This window comes from Diabrotica virgifera, chromosome 10 (assembly GCF_917563875.1).
Source record: "Diabrotica virgifera virgifera chromosome 10, PGI_DIABVI_V3a".
NCBI classification, from domain to species: Eukaryota; Metazoa; Arthropoda; class Insecta; order Coleoptera; family Chrysomelidae; genus Diabrotica; species Diabrotica virgifera.
The window spans coordinates 110,479,894-110,500,621 of record NC_065452.1 but is presented as its reverse complement, the minus strand read 5'-3'; the positions used below and the strand labels follow the sequence as shown (position 1 = coordinate 110,500,621).

Here is a 20,728-nt window from a genome sequence, read left to right as displayed (position 1 = left end):
AGTTTGATATACTCATTTATTGTTAATATAATTGCGAAAAAAGGTCGGAATTGCAAAAAAAATTATTTTCGCAATAACTGTTGTAAAAATTAATGTACACCTTTGAAATTTTTGTCAAATAAGGGTTCTTTGGTGCTTAATATGTGATAGAAATTTCAAAGCGATTAATTCAATTGTTTAAATTTTATTCAATTTATTTATTACAGAGATCATTTAATTTGCAATAACCTAAGTCAGAAGAAAATGAAGTTAGAACCATTCCACAGGTGTTAAATGAAAGAACATGAGCTATATTTTCAACTTGGTTTAAAAAAAGTGAATAAAAAATGCATTTATTAGTAATAAATAATTATGCACAAGTATCGTAAATCTTTCCTTATAAACTTTTTATTTTGTTATATAAGAAATTATACATATTTATTACAATTTTTTATCAATTATGATATACTTAGATAACATTACTGGGTAGTTGTGCACTTAAAACAGGGTAAAAAAGTTAATTTTTTTGGAAAAAGTCATTCAAAAAGTTTATAAAGAAAAATTGACGATACTTTTGCATAATTATTTATTACTAATAAATGCATTTTTTATTCACTTTTTTAAACCATGTTGAAAATGTAGCTCCTGCTCTTTCATTTGACACCTGTGAAATGACTCTAAGGTAATTTTTTTCTGACTTATGTTATTGCAAAAAAATGCTCTCTGGGATAAACAATTTGAATAAAAATCCACAAGGAAGAATTTCCTGTAGCTGGCTGTATACCATTAATTAAGTACAAGTAAAATTTCATAAAAAATTTTGGTCTTGGTAAAAGGTATATTATTTTAAAAAGCCCTATAGGGCTACAAACATCGAACAAAACGTTTTCGCTCTAAAAAGAGCATCATCAGTGTTGCCTAAAATAAGTATAACCATATTAATTATCAAAATGTTAAACTTAAAATGATGACCAAGGTAGAAGCAAAGTTTGGTTATACTTACAAGAACATGGTGAGCCAACCAAAAAATACGAAGGTCAAAGCCTTTCAAAAATGGACTAAAAGTCACATCAAAATGCTAACATAGCAAATTCCAAAGGATGGATATAATCCCTAAGGATACGGCCCTAGGATAACATATGACTCCCACACGTTGTAAGTGGGTCAAAGGTAACAAATTAGGTCATTATGTTACAAGAGCTGACAGGCAACTAAGATGTGAGATATCAAAAGCGAATCTGTCTGATGTCAAGACAACAATTGTCAATGGAACTTGAAGTATCATGAAAAGTTGGTTACACAGCTACTAAATTTATAGTTGTTTATAGTACAAGCAATGATAACAGCTAACATCAGTGTGTTGGAATTATAAAAATAAAGAGTTAGTGAGAATAGATTATCTAGATGTAAAATAGAAGGGGGGAATTTGAGTACCCACAATCATCAATGAAGTGTACGTAAATTGATGAAGAAAGGTAGGCAACCTACCTACCTAACCTACCTACCTACCTAAGGTAGGTAGGTGCCTACCTTTCTTCATCAATTTACGTACACTTCATTGATGATTGTGGGTACTCAAATTCCCCCCTTCTATTTTACATCTAGATAATCTATTCTCACTAACTCTTTATTTTTATAATTCCAACACACTGATGTTAGCTGTTATCATTGCTTGTACTATAAACAACTATAAATTTAGTAGCTGTGTAACCAACTTTTCATGATACTTCAAGTTCCATTGACAATTGTTGTCTTGACATCAGACAGATTCGCTTTTGATATCTCACATCTTAGTTGCCTGTCAGCTCTTGTAACATAATGACCTAATTTGTTACCTTTGACCCACTTACAACGTGTGGGAGTCATATGTTATCCTAGGGCCGTATCCTTAGGGATTATATCCATCTTTGGAATTTGCTATGTTAGCATTTTGATGTGACTTTTAGTCCATTTTTGAAAGGCTTTGACCTTCATATTTTTTGGTTGGCTCACCATGTTCTTGTAAGTATAACCAAACTTTGCTTCTACCTTGGTCATCATTTTAAGTTTAACATTTTGATAATTAATATGGTTATACTTATTTTAGGCAACACTGATGATGCTCTTTTTAGAGCGAAAACGTTTTGTTCGATGTTTGTAGCCCTATAGGGCTTTTTAAAATAATATACCTTTTACCAAGACCAAAATTTTTCATGAAATTTTAATTTGAATAAAATTTAAACAATTGAATGAATCGCTTTAAAATTTTTATCACATATTAAGCACCAAAGAACCCTCATTTGACATAAATTTCAAAGCTGTACACTAATTTTTACAACAGTTATTGAAAAAATATATTTTTTTGCAATTCCGACCTTTTTTCGCAATTATATTAACAATAAACGAGTATATCAAACTTAGTAATACGTCATTTTCAAGATTTTTCCATAATCTCGAAGATATTTGTACTAAAAAAATCATAAGTTTCACTGTTTTCCGTTGATTTGAAAAAAAGGGGGAAAATGCCATTTTTTGACAGTTAATTGTTTATAAATAAAAATGGTCGCCAGAGCCTACGCAGGAAATAGTTATAATTTGTTCCTACAGGTATTACCTGTCGAAAAAACGCTTCAGTACCCTGCCTGCTGAAGTGTCACGAACAGGGTATATTTTTGTCTTATTACCCTGGCCTACTATGCATAGATTCTGATATAATTGGTGACTTTTAGTAAATGATTTGTGTTTATTTTATTGTGTTTTTATTGTTTAATTTATTTTATTGTTATTGTGTTTGCGTGAATTGGAGGTTATTAGGTATTAGGTGAAGGTTTTCCTGCAAATTAAACTAAAAATTTTCAAAAATGCCTACGGCTCTAGGAAGTTGTGCCCAGAAAATTGTTTTTAAAAGAAAAAACCAAAAAGTTGGGCTATTTGTGTTTAAGAAGAATCGAAAATGGAAAAATAGTTTTACAACGACGCACTTGACCACTGTGTGACGTCATTTCATTCTTATCGTAAAATAATTGTAGGGCTTGAATAAAACATATTCGTATCAGTATCACTAGCTTTATTAAAGTCGACAATGATAAGATTTAAGTTTAAATGTTATTCTTTGTTAAAACAAAAATTTGGTTAACGTGATCTGGCTTTTTTTTAATCCCCTCTGGTGTTCAACTACATTTATCTCGTTGCCAAGTTCTTTTGACTCTGAGTACACGGTAGCATGTCACGCATTACATCTGGAAGATTTATTGAAAGGCATTTATTTTGTCTATGTTTATACATCTGAAAATTTTCTTTTTGTCAAATTTTCAAAAGCTTCATATCAGAGTGTGTAGATTTTGTCCTCCTTTTGGGAGGCGTTTCTAATAGCCAATGACTAATGGGTTTGTTTTCAAGAACTACCCTCACAAATCTTTTTCTACTATATTTTTATATGGTCATACCAGAAAAAATGACATTCTCCCCTCCATCTATCTGTATCGTCCTTTGCATATATGTATATTTCTGATCCTTTCGATTTCTACTCTATTCCTACGACTCGTGTTCATTATAATTCTCAAAATATTCATCTCAATGGATCTTAATATCCTTTTGGCTTGGTTTGTATTGGCTCTGTATATAGGTCTTATACTTAATTTTATGTAGTTTTGCCGTATCCATTGCTATTTTATATTTTTATTTCTGCAGACATAACTGCAGCTTTATTTATTTGACGATTAATTTTGCGTAGAAAATCATGATTGGTGGAGTTGTGTGCTTCCATAAAGTTTTTTACTGAAAATGCTCATGAAGGATTTAGAAATATCAATGTAGAAACCAAAATACATATGAGTCTATTCTAATCTATTCTTAAGTATATTAGGCACTGGCTTATTTATTTTGTAATAAAATTCCGGTTAAATGTGTTTGTCTTTAACCCATTTCTGCCCTACGTGACCATATTGTCAAGAAATATCTCTTTTTAGATGTAACTGCAGATATCTAGTCAAAAATTGCTGTTTATGGAGATATTAGATACCCTATTTGGTATCTATTTATAGTAGATACTCTATATGTCTAGGTATTTTGGACATAAAACTAGAAGAAGAGAAGGCATGGAACGAATGATAGTTGAAGGCAACGCAGCGGGCAAAAGATTGAGAGGAAGATCTTCAGTATGATGGTCTGACTAAATAGAGGACATGACTAGTTACTCATTATCCGAAGCAAATCAACACGCACAGAAGAGAGATAATTCGACAGAAATAGTCAAGTAAATTACATGACGCTACTATCTCCTTAAGAAGAAGAATATATAGAGGAGGGGGAGATACTCTTTATAATTACAACAAGAACGATATAAAGGGTTGAAAAACACAAATATCTAAGAACCCGGATTTCAGAAAATAATGATCGAACAAGAAAAATATGGGCCAGCATAGAAATACAAATAAATGGGTTTGTAAAATTGAAAACAATTATCTGAAATAAAATCCTTTATTCGATTATTATTATTAGGTACTCGATTAGAACTAAGAGTACCTAAGAGCTCTGAAGTGTTACATGTTTTCGATACAACAGTATGGACTTGAAAGCTGGACACTGCAGTAAGAATACATAAATAAACTGAGGAATAAAAGAAAACGAGGAATAAAAGAAAAAGTTTTGTTAGCGAAGGTTCTGTAGTACTGTAGAAGAAATATTGCCTTGGACTTTTTATAGATTGTTTCTGTATTTTTCACACAAAATAAATATTAAAACTTTATTATTACTCCTTGTTACCATATGTTACCATGTGGTCACGGTCTCTAACTACCAAACCAAAATACTTAGGTAGTTAAATAAGATAATACATGCAATAGAATAAAGTCAGTTATTTTAAGCTAATGTAACCATTTTATTGCCTTCTAATATGTAATTCAACTTTTAAACAAATCAGAAAAATAAAAATTCGGCAGAAATTGGTTAAAAGGATTTTTTTTCGTAAATTTTGTTAAATTTTTATTATTTTGTTTTTAAACGTATAATTTTATTATAAAAATATTTATATTGATTTTATTAAATCTTGTTACTCGGTATACTAGGATCTCTGGACAAAGTAACAAAATTGGTTACAGTATAATATAATAATATACAGCTGTGTCACTGAATAGTTACACCTTTTTTTACATTTATTTTGATTTTTTTTTTATTTATTTATTTACCTTTTATTTTGATTTTTTAATTTTAATCAACCTATTCTGGGTCCGACACTGGTAATTAACGTCACTTTGACGTAAAAAGTGCGTTGGGTCGCAGCAAGGTAAAAATTCAAAAAATCGGCTGCTAGATATGTAACGGTGTAATCTATTCAGTGGCCGCAGCTGTACATATTTGCTATAATATATTAGCTATATTCATTTATCGGCAAAAAACTGTAATACATAGAGCGTTTTAGGAGCATCCTAAAATATTTATAATAGTTTCTTGTCAAAAAAAATCTGGTCAAATAAATTACGTCTTTTTTAGGTGTATTAAATATCTTGTTTAGAATAAAACCAAATTATAAAGTCTCTGAACCAAAATACAATTTGTAAAAAAAGAATTTACGAAAAAGCTTTCCGATTTGGAAATCAAAACAGAAAATACTATAGTAATTATTTTAAAATTTGTGTCTATTTAGAAACCAAACGAGTTTCAGAACAACATGTATATTAATATCTAATGTCTTTGATCATTTATCGCAAGATCTCTACTACTTCTACACAAAAGTTTTTAAAATAAAACCAACTACAATTGGCTTTTAGCCTATGTTATGAAACATATCTCCCAAATATTTAAAAAATATATTTAAACATATTTAAGTCCAACTAATCGCTTTAAACCAATACAACGTGGAAAGTTCGTATTTGATTATCACATTCGAAACTTAAGAAGTAGATTTTATCGAATTCATAACAACGAATTCATCATCGGGTTTGGAATCCTTTACATCAAAAGGTATTGAAACTGATATGTCGGAATGGTGGGTTTTCGTTATTGAAGGAATGGATAGATTACTGTCTGACTGCCTGCTACAACAATTAACCCTTAAACGCCCTTCAAAGTATCCTTGAAGCACGTAAATGAAGGGATCTAGCAGTAAGTATATGATCAATCCAGTATCAGCAATCAAAAAGAATTTTCTTAACTTTTCATCTGCTAAACTGTGCAACTGAAAGTACTGGGCAAGAGGTACTGTCATCTAAAAAATAATAAATATTTAAAATTACACTGAATAAGATTCCTTTTCAGATATATCGGAATTTGGTTGGTATATATAACCAGCGACCCACAATAATGTTCATCAAAACTATCCGAGTAAATTACGTATGTCTTGTATTAATCTGAATTTTTAACATCGATTTATAAATTGATTTTGATTAACAGTGTAACGCATTGCCCGCACAACACTCAAGTTAGAAGAAATGTATACCACATTCTCAAATGCCTCAAAAAATATGGGCCTGCAAGTAAACGAGGAGAAAACTAAGATGGTGGCATCACAACCCTACAATAGACCTAGACACATCGGTCACCAATTCATGGTTGGTAACTTTACCTTTAAAGTGATGGACAAATTCACATACTTAGGCTCTCTGATCACCAAGGAGAACGTCATGACGGAACAAATCAAGCGAAGGATAATCCTAGCAAACAAATGCTCTTTTGGACTAAGTAGATTTATCAGAAGCAGAAGTTTAAGCCAAAAAACAAAAATAACCATATACAAAACCCTTATACAACCAGTGTTGACACATGTATCGGAGACATGGACCATCTCCAAGGCAGATGAAAACCTTCTGCTTATATTTGAACGAATGATCCTGAGAGGAGTATTCGGTGATATATCTGTGAAAATGGTATTTGGAGGAGGAGGTACAACTACGTGGTATACCACAGATATTAATATACATTTGGTGGTAAAGACGTAGTATCTCTTATAAAATTGGTAGACTTAGATGGGCAGAACATCTAGCAAGATCACAGCAGAACAACAGTCCTAGAAAAATCCTTATATCACAACTTGTGGGAAGGAGAAATAGGGGTAGGCCAAAACTCATATGGAAGAATAGTGTAGATGAAAATGGTACAAAAATAGGCGCAGCAAACTGGCAATAGTTGGCAATGGATAGAACTGACTAGCGTAATAGACTTGGGTACGTCGAGGCTCTTTTATAGATCCGTGACCCGTCAAAATGTCCAGGTCAAAACAGCCCCGTCAAAAAAGCCCCGTCAAAATAGCCCGGATATAAAATAGCCTCGACAAAATACCCCGTAAACAAAATAGCCCCGACAAAATAAATCGCACACAAAACAGCCCCGGTGAAGACAGCCCCGGCTAAAACAGCCCCGGAGAAAACACCCCCAATAAAAAGTTTTACCTTTTAACGGAGTACCATTTATTTTAAATTAGGTACATTGTATTCTAATTGGAAAAGTAAGCCACAATTTAACTTAAAAAATTAATTTATTAACGTTTCGACTTCCACTTCGGACGTCATTGTCAAAATACAAAATATTAATAAATTAAACAAAAATGTTGTTGCTTGGTAAAAAAATTCTTCTAATAATTTAATTTAATCTGATTCATTCATATCGGCAATTCAGACATACAGTATGGATGGTGCAAGTGAAAGGAATAAATTCGATATTTCGTAAACCCGCGACGTTAAGGAAAAATCCTGAAACTGGTCGATTTTTTATTTTTAAATTACGATATTTTGGTGTATATGTCATACTAGTGACGCCATCCATCTGGGCGTGATGACGTAATCGATGATTTTTTTTAAATCAGAATAGGGGTCCTATTCTAGCTCATTTGAAAGGTTATTTAATTCTCTATTCAATAATATAAACATTTACATAATTATTTATATAAGGTGTCCAAAAACTTTTTTTAATTTAAATAATTTGACAAAAAAAAGAATGTATGTAATTTATTTAATTCAAAATACATTTTACTGCTCTCAGAAATCAGACAAAAATGTTTATATCACAAATAAACATTGCTTTTCGCTTAAATTAAATGTTCAAACTTCTAAGAGGCAGATGGCTGGCGGGAGCTGGCTTGAACATTGAATTTAATCGAAGAGCAGAACACATTTAATCGAAACAGAAGACAGTGTTCGAGTTCTCTGAAAAGGCCATTTTTATTTAATGTGGTTAAGATAAACATCTGAATAGAGGATAATTACCATTTCCGAAAAAATATATTTTTAAGGGATTATTTCATGATGAATTCTAAAGGGAGCTTTTTGTCGGTATTATTTTGTCTGGGCTATTTTGTAGGCGAGCTATTTTGTCTGCAGTCTATTTTGTCGGAGCTATTTTGACGGGGTACCTTATAGATCTGTAGCACCATTGATGATGATGATGTAAAACATAAAAAAATCAGACAAAACCTTTAACACAGAACTTTAATGAAAAATCAAAAAAATTAACAAAATTATAAGTAACAATAATAAATAAAATAAAAGAAGATGTTATATATGTCCACCACCAACATTTCTACATGACTCTTATTCTAAAATTTTCACGTAACTCTCATTGAGTCTATAACTCTCATTGAGTCTATAACATTGTTCAGGGCCCCCAGAGTATTATTTAATTAAATATTATTCCCTATTCTTTGTCTAAGATTTTCCAAATCCGCTACAGTAGTTTTAATAATCGAATTTTTTAAATGTGGCCACAGAAAGATACTACAGGTAGTCAAATCACAAGATCTAGGAAGGAATATAATAAGCATATTTCATATTTCATGTTATGACCCTATTGTCGAAAAAGTCCATAAAAAAATTCAAATTTTGCAGCGTTGTATGAATTCGAACCCCGTCTTGCTGAAATTATCTTTCTATTAATTCATCATCCATCAATTGATTTATAAATGGAGTTAAAATTTCTTGACGATATCTTTCAGCATTTAGAATCCCTTCTAAAATCATGGGTTCTACAATATGTCACTTGCTTATAGCAAGCTTCTGTGGCAAGTTTCCGTGGATAGCAAGTTTCTGTGGATATAAAAGCGTTTCAATAAAATAATGCGAGTTATCTGCATTCCACATCCTCATATTCTGAGAATCTGTGTAGCCAGAAAGATGAAAGCAACATTCGTCCGTAAAAAAGATTTTGCCCAATACATCATCATTATTATTGAGAGTGTTCAGGAATCAATTAAAGATGAATGGGTAAATTACTGCCTGACTGTCTGCTACAACAATGAACCCTTAAACGCCCTTCAAAGTATCCTTGAAGCACGTAAATGAAGGGATCTAGGAGTAAGTATGTGATCAATCCAGTATCAGCTATCAAAAAGAATTTTCTTAACTTTTCATCTTCTAAACTATGCAACTGAAAGTACTGGGCAAGAGGTACTGTCATCTAAAAAATAATGCATATTTAAAATTATAGCCATTTTACACGATGCAAGTAATTGCGCAATTAATTGCACAATTCCTTGTGCCAGAATTTGTTTCTGCAATAAAGTGATTACGCGGTGCAAATAATTGCATAAACTAACATGGAATAGATACAAATTTCTGTGACAGTTAACAGAGAAGAAACCCTCAAAACTACTCACATTGATTTAACCTGCATTTATTTCCAGTTGTTGTGCATTTCTGCCGTTTCCTTCTCAGCCACCTTTTTTCCATAATTACCATAATTACTGTTAAATTGTTACTTAAATAAAGGTTCAAAATTTACTCACTTTATATTATTATTTAACGTTTTATTGTACTTTCATCATTACCTACGTTATTTACAATCTTATTAAAATTGGTAACCAATCAAGCTTTGGAGAATGACAGAATGTCAATGTCATCAGAAGTTGTCAGAAAAGGAAAAACAGAAACAAGGTAGCCTTAAAAACACAAAGTTACTAGAAATATAAACAAATTGTAGAAAAAAATTACATGAAAAATAGCACAGGTCTATTTAGCTCCAATTTCTTGATGCAACAAGTTGCAGCAATGTTTTTGTGCAATTTTCGTAGCAATTTCTATCGCTGCAAGAAATTGTGCAATTAATTGTGCAATTACATGCACCGTGTAAAGTGGCTTTTAGGCACACTGAATAAGTTTTAATGGAATTATGTTTAAGATAAGAAGTGGTATGGAATTATTTCTTCCTGGCGTTTCGTCTGCAACCCAGTAAGACATTATCAAAGGTGATGTAGCAAAGTTCGTAAACTTTTTGCACTGTTTGATGATGTTACTTAAATCTTGGCGCTATTTATAGCCTTCCTGTTCGATTTTTGGTCGTGTATTTATTTTTTCAACGACATCAGGAACATATTACAAAATATTGTGAATGTTATGTTTGTACCTAATTAGTTAATTTTGTAGTATGTTCCTGATGAAGTTGAAAAAATACATAATCAACGAAATATCGAACTCCAGAAATAAATGTAAAACTGTAAATTTATTGTGATTAGAAATTAACAAAGGATAAATATTTCTTTACTTACAACTATAGGAGTATCTATTAATTTTTTTTATTTAAAACAGAAAGCCGCATCCTCTCGAAGGATATTAGCGACGAGTATCTAGTACTTACATGATTAAATTTTGTACAAAATATTGATACAAGATAAATATCCTGTTAGTTTTCTGTAATCAAAGTTCTTTCCCAGTAACGTTTGCAAGCTGTTCGGGATGTCATATAGATGTTTTTCAATAGTATAATTACGACAACCAATTAAGGAATGATCTATACTGTCTGCTACATTACAAACGGAACACTTTGGAGCTTCGCTGTTTGTGAATAGGTGTGCGTGTGTATACCTACTCTGGCCCAGTCTCAGACGTCTTATGATTATTTGGAATTTTCTGCTTATTGCTATTGGTTGCCATGGAGAAATGTCACTTTTAATCAGTTTTAGTTTCGAAACAGAATTTTGATACTCCCGGTTCACGCACTTAACACTGTATTTTTGAAAAAGGCTTTTAAATCACTTTCCACACTCCGATGTTCGACCTCCGATTCGTCATTACCAATAGCACCGCGAGCAGTTACATTTGCCAATTTATTCCCTTCGATACCACTTTGCGAAGGTATCCTCAAGAAGTTTATTCTTCTGATATTTTTTTGAGCTTTCTGAAGTTACAATTTTATCATTTTCTCTATGGGATGTTTCGGGTAGAGATTTTGCTTAGCTTTAATTGCGGAGAGGAAATCGGAAAAAATGATACTATAGATGTTTTTCTGTTAAAATATTGTAGTGCTTTGAACATAGCAAAAAGTTCTGATGAGTATATGGTGGAATAAGTGGGAAGGTTAAATTTTAAGGGACCGCTCGTTGCGGTCATTGCTCAGTAATAAGTAGTTGGAGAAATGCGAGGTGATGGAAAAATCCATCAATATTCCATTAAAGTAATGATGTGAATATTATTTTTGACTTAGTTGAGAAGTGTCACTATCAGAGTCAGAAATTTGTTTACCAAGGTAGGCATGAATTTTCTTCTTAATAGACGTTAATTTGCGCTTCATACTTCTGTCTTTTAAGTGGGGATATACTTTTGTGAACATATTAATTACACCGGTGTATTTTTTTGTGTATTCTTGAATGACACTAAAGGGATCAGCAGAGCCGGTTATGTTAGTTAGAAGCATATCCAGTTGGTTGTATTCAAGAACGAAAAATTGAGAATGATTTTCAATAAACGTTTTTGCGGGTTCTAGTAGCAATGATACAGAGTTACAACGACTTTCCGTTGAAACAAAACGAAATCCGTAGATTTTCTTATTTTGAAACAGTTTTAGTTTTCTTAATTTTTGGCCGAATTTTGGGCTCAAGGAACGACTTACATTCTGCTGAAGAAGACTCGATTTCAGGTGAAGTTATATCATCAACGGTGCGCTTATGAGAGTTAGATTCTTGAGCCAGTATTTGCTATCGAAGTTATTGTGTTTGAATCGTGGGATGCTAACGTTGGTTCTTCTAATAGTTGATGTACATGTTGAGAATCTGCATTGCTGGACACGTGGAAGAATAACATTTCTTCTGATAGTGTATGTGATTGTTGCGAAACTGCATTATCTAGGCTGGGTGAAGATATTTCATTATTTGAATGTTGATCTTTTAGAATTGTTGATTCGGAACACTGAGACGTTTTGTGGCCAGGCTTCTTGCAATTGTAGCAGACCAAACCATCTTGTGATATAAAAATCCTATATGACGTATTATCAAACTCAAGTAGAAATGATTCCGGAAGTGTTAAATTATGGGGAATGATATAATATTTATCTCTTAAAGCTGAGAATATGGTTATATTCAGATAAGGTGACACTAATTTTAAGGAATGTTATAGGTGAAGCCGGTACTAGACCAATATTTTGTAATTCGTTGATTAGTATTTCATGAAGTATGGTGGGACATACGTTGGAGAGAACAATCCTCTCTGCTGGTATTATTAATTTCCTAGCTCGAACAATTTCACCTTGAATTTCAATGTATCCACTGTTGGTCATGAAATCTTCTACCAGTTGTTTGCTAGATAGGTACATACAGATACGATTGTTAGATAGTCGAGAGCAGAATATAATATTTTTAGGTTGAATGATATTTCCCAAGGGGATGAGGTAGTCTTGGAGTTTGGTATTGTCTAGTCCATTAAAAATGATCACCTGTTGTTTGGATGGAAACTGAACTTTTGATGTTGCTAAAGAATATGTTTGTGAGACTTTTTTGATTTTGGATATTGGATTGCATTGTGGTAACATCATTTCCATGGTTAATTAATTTCATTAAACACTTTTTCTGAATAAAAATGATCCGACCCTGACCACCTGCAAAAACAGGTGTATGGGTCTGTATCACGACATGTGTAATTAACGTGAAACCACTGATAACGAGAAATTGTTCATAAGAGAATTACTAAACTGTCCCGTACCAGTAAATTAAATTCAAAACGTTTTTACAAAGAACTTAATTAAATCTTGTACACTTACAATTATCGACTATAATTAGGCAAAAATTCACATTTTATTACATTGATTTCTAAAATTATTATTTTTTATTTTGGCATATTTGGGAGTTATGGTAACTGCAATAAATTTTATTTTAATAGAATGTTGTCTAATATTGTACATTTTTTAGTAAAAAAATTTTACTTTGACCAATTCACTAAAAAATGTACAATATTAGACAACATTCTATTAAAATAAAATTTATTGCAGTCACTATAACTCCCAAATATGAAAAAATAAAAAATAATAATTTTAGAAGTCAATGTAATGATATGTTCCAAATCTAAATTTAATACTCTTTTAGTTGTAAGTAACGAAATATTTATCTTTTGTTAATTTCTAATCACAATACATTTAAAGTTTCTCCTGACGAAGTCACAAAAAGTGTGACGAAATATTGAGATATAACAAATAGAGTTTCATTTCCTAAGACCGAATTACCGATATTCAAAACAACAATATATACAGGGTGAGTAGGGAGGAACGCACCAAACTTTAAGACTGTATAATATACCTAATAATAATTAAAAATAACTAATATGTTGTTATTCGATTTGAATTTGTTTCCGAGATATGGGGTTTTAAAATTTTTCTTACAAACTGACGATTTATTTATTGCTCTAAAACCGGTTGAGGTGTGCAAATGAAATTTGGTGGGTTTTAAGACAGAGTTATTGCGCATTTTTTAACATACAATTAAGAATTTTATATTCATCATTGGCGCGCGTACGGGTAACGGTCTGAAATTTTTTTCAAGAAAAAAAAATAGTACGCCACTGAGATATTTCTAATTAAAAATTATTTTGAATTCCCTGTTCAATTTCTGACAAACAATCTATCTTCCCGTTTGTTCATACGACGCTTCGTTTTAATGCAAAAAATAAAATATCTTAACGCTTACAAAGTATTCTAAATAAACTACACACTCATATAGAAACTTCGTCGAAGAAAACTTTGTAAGCGTTAAATTTTTTTATTTTTTGCATGAAAACGAAGCGTCGCATGAAAAAAAGGGAAGATAGATTTTTCCTCAACGAGGAATTCAAGAATATGGTAAATATAATATGGCCAATGGTAAATATAAAATTCTTAATTACAGGGTGTTCAGAAACTCTACCGACAAACGGAGACAGAATATTCCTCAGATAATTTTAAGACAATTTAACCCAATTCACCTAGTCCGAAAATGCTTCTTAAGGGAGCTAGAGCTCTTTAAAGATGGCGTCATGAAATTAGTTTTTTTTAAATACCTCCAGAACGCTTCTATTTAGAAAAACGAAAATTGGTATACATATTTACTTTTCAGAGATGAATCGACTCTATACATTGCAAATTTCTAGTACCGGTCATAGGCGTCCGTTTTGGGTAGAGAAACGGGTATTTTATCGCATAACTTTTTTGCTCTTAACTTTAATGCATTTTTGACACCGGATTATTAAATTGTGAGGTATTTTAGTACTAAAAGGTACTCTTACTTTAAGTCGGTAGGACACACCGTTTTGTAGAAAAATCGATTTGAATGTTTTTCGTTTTTGGAATTTGAAAAAAAAATTGAAAGAGCTTTTCAACAAAAAACGAAGTATTTTACCAACATAAAGTAAGAGTAACTTTTAGTACTCGAATACCTCATAATTTAATAATCTAGTGTCAAAAATGCTCAAAAATTCAAGACAAAAAGTTATGCTATAAAATAATTGTTGACCTACCCAAAACGGACGCCTATGACCAGTACTAGAAATTCGCAATTAATGAAATCGATTTATCTCTGGAATATAAATAAATGTACCAGTTTTCGTCTTTCTAAACAGTTTTTTTTTGTGAATTTTTTTTTTAATATTCAGAAAGCGAAAAATTTTCAAATCGATTTTTCTAGAAAACAGTGTGTCCTACAGATTTAAAATAAGAGTACCTTTTAGTACTAGAATACTTCAGAATTTAATAATCCAGTGTCAGAAATGCATAAAAGTTAAAGATAAAAAAGTTATGTGATAAAATAACCGCTGCCCTACCCAAAACGGACGCCTATGACCGGTACTAGAAATTTGCAATGTATGGAATCGATTCATCTCTGAAAAGTAAATAAGCGTACCAATTTTTGTTTTTCTAAATAGAAGCGTTCTGGAGGTATTTAAAAAAAACTAATTTCATGACGCCATCTTCAAAGAGCTCTAGCTACCTTAGGAAGCATTTTCGGACTAAGTGAATTGGATTAAATTATCTTAAAATTATCTGAAGAATCTTCTGTCTTCGTTTGTCGGTAGAGTTTCTGAACACCCTGTATATGTCAAACACTGCGCAATAACTATGTCTTAAAACTCACCAAATTTCATTTGCACGCCTCAAGCGGTTTTAGAGCAACAAATAAATCGTCAGTTTGTAATAAAAATTTAACACCCCGTATCTTAGAAACAAATGAAAATCGAATAACAACATATGAGTTATTTTTAATTAATATTACGTATATTATACAGTCTTAAAATTTGGTGCGTTCCTCCCCACTCAACCTGTATACATTGGTAAAGAATGGGCCATAGCTTAACCTTAGATTTCTGGGCTTAAAATAGGTCGATTTAAGCTAACTTACTTTAGTACAAAAGTTGATAATAACCGAAATACAGGGTGTCAAAGTTAAACTTTTATTTTATTTATTCTTGAATATTTCCTGACAGGCATGAGATAACAACACGAAATTTGGTATGGGGGGGTTTTTAGGACGAGAAATCTAAATTTGCTACCAAAAATTATGTATTACCCAGAGGGCGCCACATAGGTACATCTTTCAACGTTCATTTAAAACGTTCAATTATTTTATCCCCCACTCTACATACTTTTTGAATCGAAACTTTCATTCTCATAATATTTTTACTTAAAAAAAGGTATACTACATTCATCTCGCTAAACTCAACCGTTTTCGTAATAAACGCATTTTAAATCTGGGATGCAACATAATTTTTGCATTATATCATTGTAGTTACACCCGAAAGTTAAACTTGAAACCATAATAATTGTGCAAGTTCTCATGTTTATGTCATTGCATTGCCAATTCCATTTGAAGAAATTTCCGGTACATTTTTGGAAATTATTATGGTTCTAAGATTATTTTTTGGTGTTTTACAATGATATTATGCAAAAAATTGTGTTGCATCGCAGATTTAAAATGCGTTTATTTTGAAAACGGTTGAATTTAGCGAGATGAATGTAGTACCTATATCTTTTTTAAGTAAAAATATTAAGAATAAAAGTTTTAATTCAAAAAGTATGTAGAGTGGGAGATAGAAAATATTGAACGTATTAAATGAGCGTTGAAAGACGTATGTGGTGCCCTCTGGGTGGGAAAATTTAGATTTCTCGTCCTAACAAACCCCGCTTACCAAATTTCGTGTTGTTGTCCCATGCCTGCCAGGAAATATTCAAAAATAAATAAAATAAAAGTTTAACTTTGACACCCTGTATTTCGGTTATTATCAACTTATGTACTAAAGTAAGTAAGCTTAAATCGACCTATTTTTAGCACAATAATCTAAGGTTAAGCTATGGCCCATTCTTTAAAAACCATTCCTAAAACATTCAATTTTCCTTGGAAAACATTAGTGCGGCTGTTTTTTGGACCCAAATATAGATAACAAACACTATTAATAGAGTCAACACGAAATTACCCTAAATTATTTTCCACTAATCGATGGGTAAATAACAATATACAAATATTTAACACGTAGAAAAATGTTGGTGGCAACGATCGCTGAACAAAACTTATCTGAATTCATTTTAAGTAAAATTCTAATAACAGATGGCCAAAAAATATTTCATCTGTTGTATTCTTGTATAACATTCATAATATTTATATCATCAGCTTTCTGCCAAAAGAAGCTAACTCCACTATTTAAACTTTTGAGAAATCAACGGTTTAAATTTTACTTTGAAATGAAAAAGTCATCTGAATTTAAAAATGATTTATGGCTGAAAACAACAATTATTAAAATATACGCAGGAACAAAATAAATAGAGGCGTGACACAGGGTGACCCAATATCACCGAAACTTTTCAATGAGGCTCTGAAATATATTTTTAAAAGACTAGAATGGGAAGAAAACGGTATAAAAATATGAGGACAACCCTTGAACCATCTAAGGTACGCTGATAAGATATTGATAACCGATAAAAACAAGAATTGTTTGAAATGATGAAAGAACTGGACCTAGAAGCTGGAAAGATAGGCCTTAATATGAATTACAGCAAGACCAAAATCATAACAAATACTGATGAGGATATCACAATGTGGATCGGACAAAATGAAATAGAACAAGTTCACGATTATAAATATCTGGGTCAAATTATAAAACTTAACAAGGAAAACCAAACAGCTGAGATCAAAAGACGAGTTAGACTGGCATGGGCGGCATTTGGCATGCTAAGCTACATCCTTAAAAACAAAAGATATCCACAACATCTTAAGACCAAGATGCGTAATCAATGCGTAATCCCTGTTCTCACTTATGGTTCCAAATGTGGACGTTTATAAAAGCAAACATGGACAAAATCATAAAAACGCAAAGAGCAATGGAAAGACAAATGTTGCACATTGATTAAAAGAGAAACCTAGTGGATAAGAGAGAAAACAAAAGTTAGGGATGTTAGACAAGAAGTTGCAAAATTGAAATGGGGATTTGCCGGACACAGTATAAGACAAAAAGAAGACTGATGGATCAAATTTCATTCAAAACCAAATGAGATGGACACATGATATCAAGAAGCACATGGGCTCCAGGTGGATGACTGTAGCGACAGACAGAGAAGAATGGAAAAGGATTGGGGAGGCCTATGCCTATGTCCAAAGATGGACCGAAAAAGGCTAATTAGATAGATAGATTATGGCTGAAAAATATTGTAGTAAATAACATTTTAAGCCAAAACCTTTGTAAAAAATTGTTAAACTGAAGTGAAAATAAAAAAGAAAGTCTGAAACATTTTTTTGCAGCACTATCTGGTTTTGACTGTGTCATCTTCCAGATTCCAGATCCTATCCACTTTAAATATACTGTGTTCTTTTAAACTGCTGAGCCGACGTTTGGAGTACATAATATATGTATTTTTTAAGTATATTGCCCTTAGATTAACAGGGCGACCTTCACAAAAATATTGTGCAGTCAGAACTGTACAACACAATATTTGGTTTGAATTTGAAATATTTCAAACATTTTATTTGTAGCCAGTTAACATTGTTTGTGTTTTTTGTCATATTTTTCATTATTACTTTTGCATCACATTTAAGTCAAAAAAGTTCTTATACTTGAGTTCTGCAATAGAAGGTTTCTTACCAGATTTAAATATCCTTGAAATACTGAAAATATTAAGCCACTGATGCATGGTGTAAACTGGAACATACTTTAGCACCTTTTCAATAGCACTGTATGATCCTCTCTGCTTCGGGTGTCAAAGAAGAGAGGTAGTTCAGTTACATCTGTGGTGAGTTTATTGCTATACCTTGTTGAGCACGTTTTGTTGTAGCTTACTTTTTACTTTTTTACCTTCTGTCATTGCCAACAAATAAACCGTCTTCTTATTTAGAATTAAAGGAATGTTTAACAACTTCCTTGCATACATAAGTGGCCTGCCAAGCTCCATTTAAGTTTGGCAACTTTTGTTGTTATGTCCTCGGCTTTTGTTTTTTATCTTGCCCAGTCGTTCCTCTTTTTATCTGACTGTCTTATACCTAACATTGCTCTTTCCATTGCTCTTTCTGTTGTGGCTAGTTTATTCATATTTGCCTTGGTTGGGGTCCAGGTTTGACACCTATATGTCATGATAGGAAGGATGCACTGGTTGAACACTTTGTTCCTCAAGTATTGGGGTATTTCGTAGTTCTTAAGTATCTAATTAAATTTTCCAAATCCTGCCTATGCCAGTCTTGCCCTCCTGGTAATTTTCGCACTTTGGTTCTCCTTGTTAAGTTTCAGGATTTGGTCTAGGTAGATGTATTCCTCGAATTTTTCTATCTTTTGTGTTTGTCATTATTTTTGTTTTCCTCGTATTCATTTTTAGGCCAAAGTGTTGGCAGTGGCGGATCCAAGGTGATCATGAACCCCCCAGATGAAAATAAATATCAATTCAATAATCCTAAAAAAAGGAAAACCGAGAGCCGTGAAACAAAAAAAAATTTAGGCCCATCCAAAAAATAATTGAAAACCCAACTTATCCTGGGAGTTGTATTTGGATCCTCCACTGCGTATTGTGAGCTACCTGCGAGTTCGTCCATCATAATTTGCAGTTCCTCGAATGAGCTCGCTATAATCACAATGTCATCAGCGAATCTGAGGTGGTTTAGCTTGTTGCCATTAACGTTATGCCATAGGTTGACCAATTTGTAGTTTTGAAGATGTCTTCTAGGGTCTTCTAGGAAAAGTCCCTATAGACTCCCATAATGATTGGTACATATCGTTTAGAACCTGCTCGTTGTTTCTTAACACTTCCTACTTTTGCTCTTCTTCGTTCAGGTACATGAAATTACATCTCTACAAATTAGCTTAGCCAGTGGCGTAGCTGAAGATTGGGGGCCCCCCCGCGACAATTTTTGTAGGCCCTCTTCATATAAACATAACGACACAAAATCATAGGCGTAACCAGGGGGGGTTGGGGGTTATAACCCCACCCCATTTGGATGTACTTTGAGTTTAACACCATTACTATTACATACCCCCAGAGACCATCCAGTAGTTGTAACCCCCCCCCCCCAGGATCATCCTGATTACACCGTTGCACCAAATTACAGTATAATTACTAAAATATGTGTAAAGGGCAAAAGTTGGCCTTTCTTTAATAAGTCTTCATCCGTTAGTGTTAATCGATTTTTTGGGAATAGGCATGAAAACCTATTATATATGCCTCTTAATCCGAAAAACCTATTATGTATAAAGTTGTTGCAATATTATATCTAAATTTACATTTAAAACATTAACTTCAAAACTTTTTTTACTATAAGTTATTTTTTCATCGCAGCTGAGCTCATCGTAAAATTTTTTTTATACGTTTTATCCATTTATTTTTAAATTCTGGTGTAATACCCGACTATTCTGCTATTCCTGCCGCTTCTGCTAATGTTTCGGAAAACGAATTTCTTATTTCTCGAAGATTAGTACATATGAGTTTTTTCAAAAAGTTGAAGGGCGACCGTTAACTCTGCCTTTTCAGAATGTAAAAGTTTTGATGTTAGATTAAGTTGAGTATTTTAGATTGAATTGTAATGTTAACAGCAAATTCAAAATTATTCATATGCTCTAATAATGCATTAGCTTCTAATTTTTCATCGTTTTTTTATATAGCAATGAAATTTTCGTTTAGATTTCATTACTTGTCGGAAAGCTCGACGCAAAGCCGTAACAGCATCATGTCTGGATGACCACCGGGTTTCAAATAACCTTTTAAGTGTTGGCAAACGCGATGAATCCAAAGTCATAATAGTACATAGTACATCCCATCTTTTAATTCTTGTGCCAAAAAACATATATAATCTCTTAATCATATCGTAAAAAAAAACAACTCTTGTTAGGGACGGTCACAAACTCGAGCTTAGCTCGGCTCGGCTCGTTTGACAAGCCGAACTTCGAGCTCAAGCCGGCTTGGCTCGCAAGAGACAAGCCGAGCTGAATTCGAAAAGGGTCGAGCTTTCCTCAAAGAGCTTGTCAATATTTTAGCTAATGCTTAATACTTTTTTTAATTCATTTATTTCTGCTACAACAGATACTTTTGTTTGAGAATAAGTAATTCAGACTACAAAACATGTATGTTTTAATATATCTACATA

At 32.4% G+C, this 20,728-nt stretch overlaps 1 protein-coding gene across 3 annotated transcripts in view; it reads right to left on the bottom strand.

Moving 5' to 3' along the window:
* Positions 1–3,010: 3,010 nt before the first annotated feature.
* Positions 3,011–20,728, bottom strand: part of LOC126893316 (rhodopsin, GQ-coupled) — a 241,914-nt gene continuing 224,196 nt past the window's right edge. For 2 of the 3 annotated variants that reach the window (XM_050663357.1, XM_050663358.1), the window contains exon 5: positions 3,011–6,163. In XM_050663357.1, the coding sequence (XP_050519314.1) occupies positions 5,849–6,163 (315 nt within the window). In that variant the 3' untranslated portion in view covers positions 3,011–5,848. Of the gene's footprint in view, positions 6,164–8,361; positions 9,343–20,728 lie in introns of those variants that run through there. The other variant, XM_050663359.1, reaches the window with a different exon arrangement.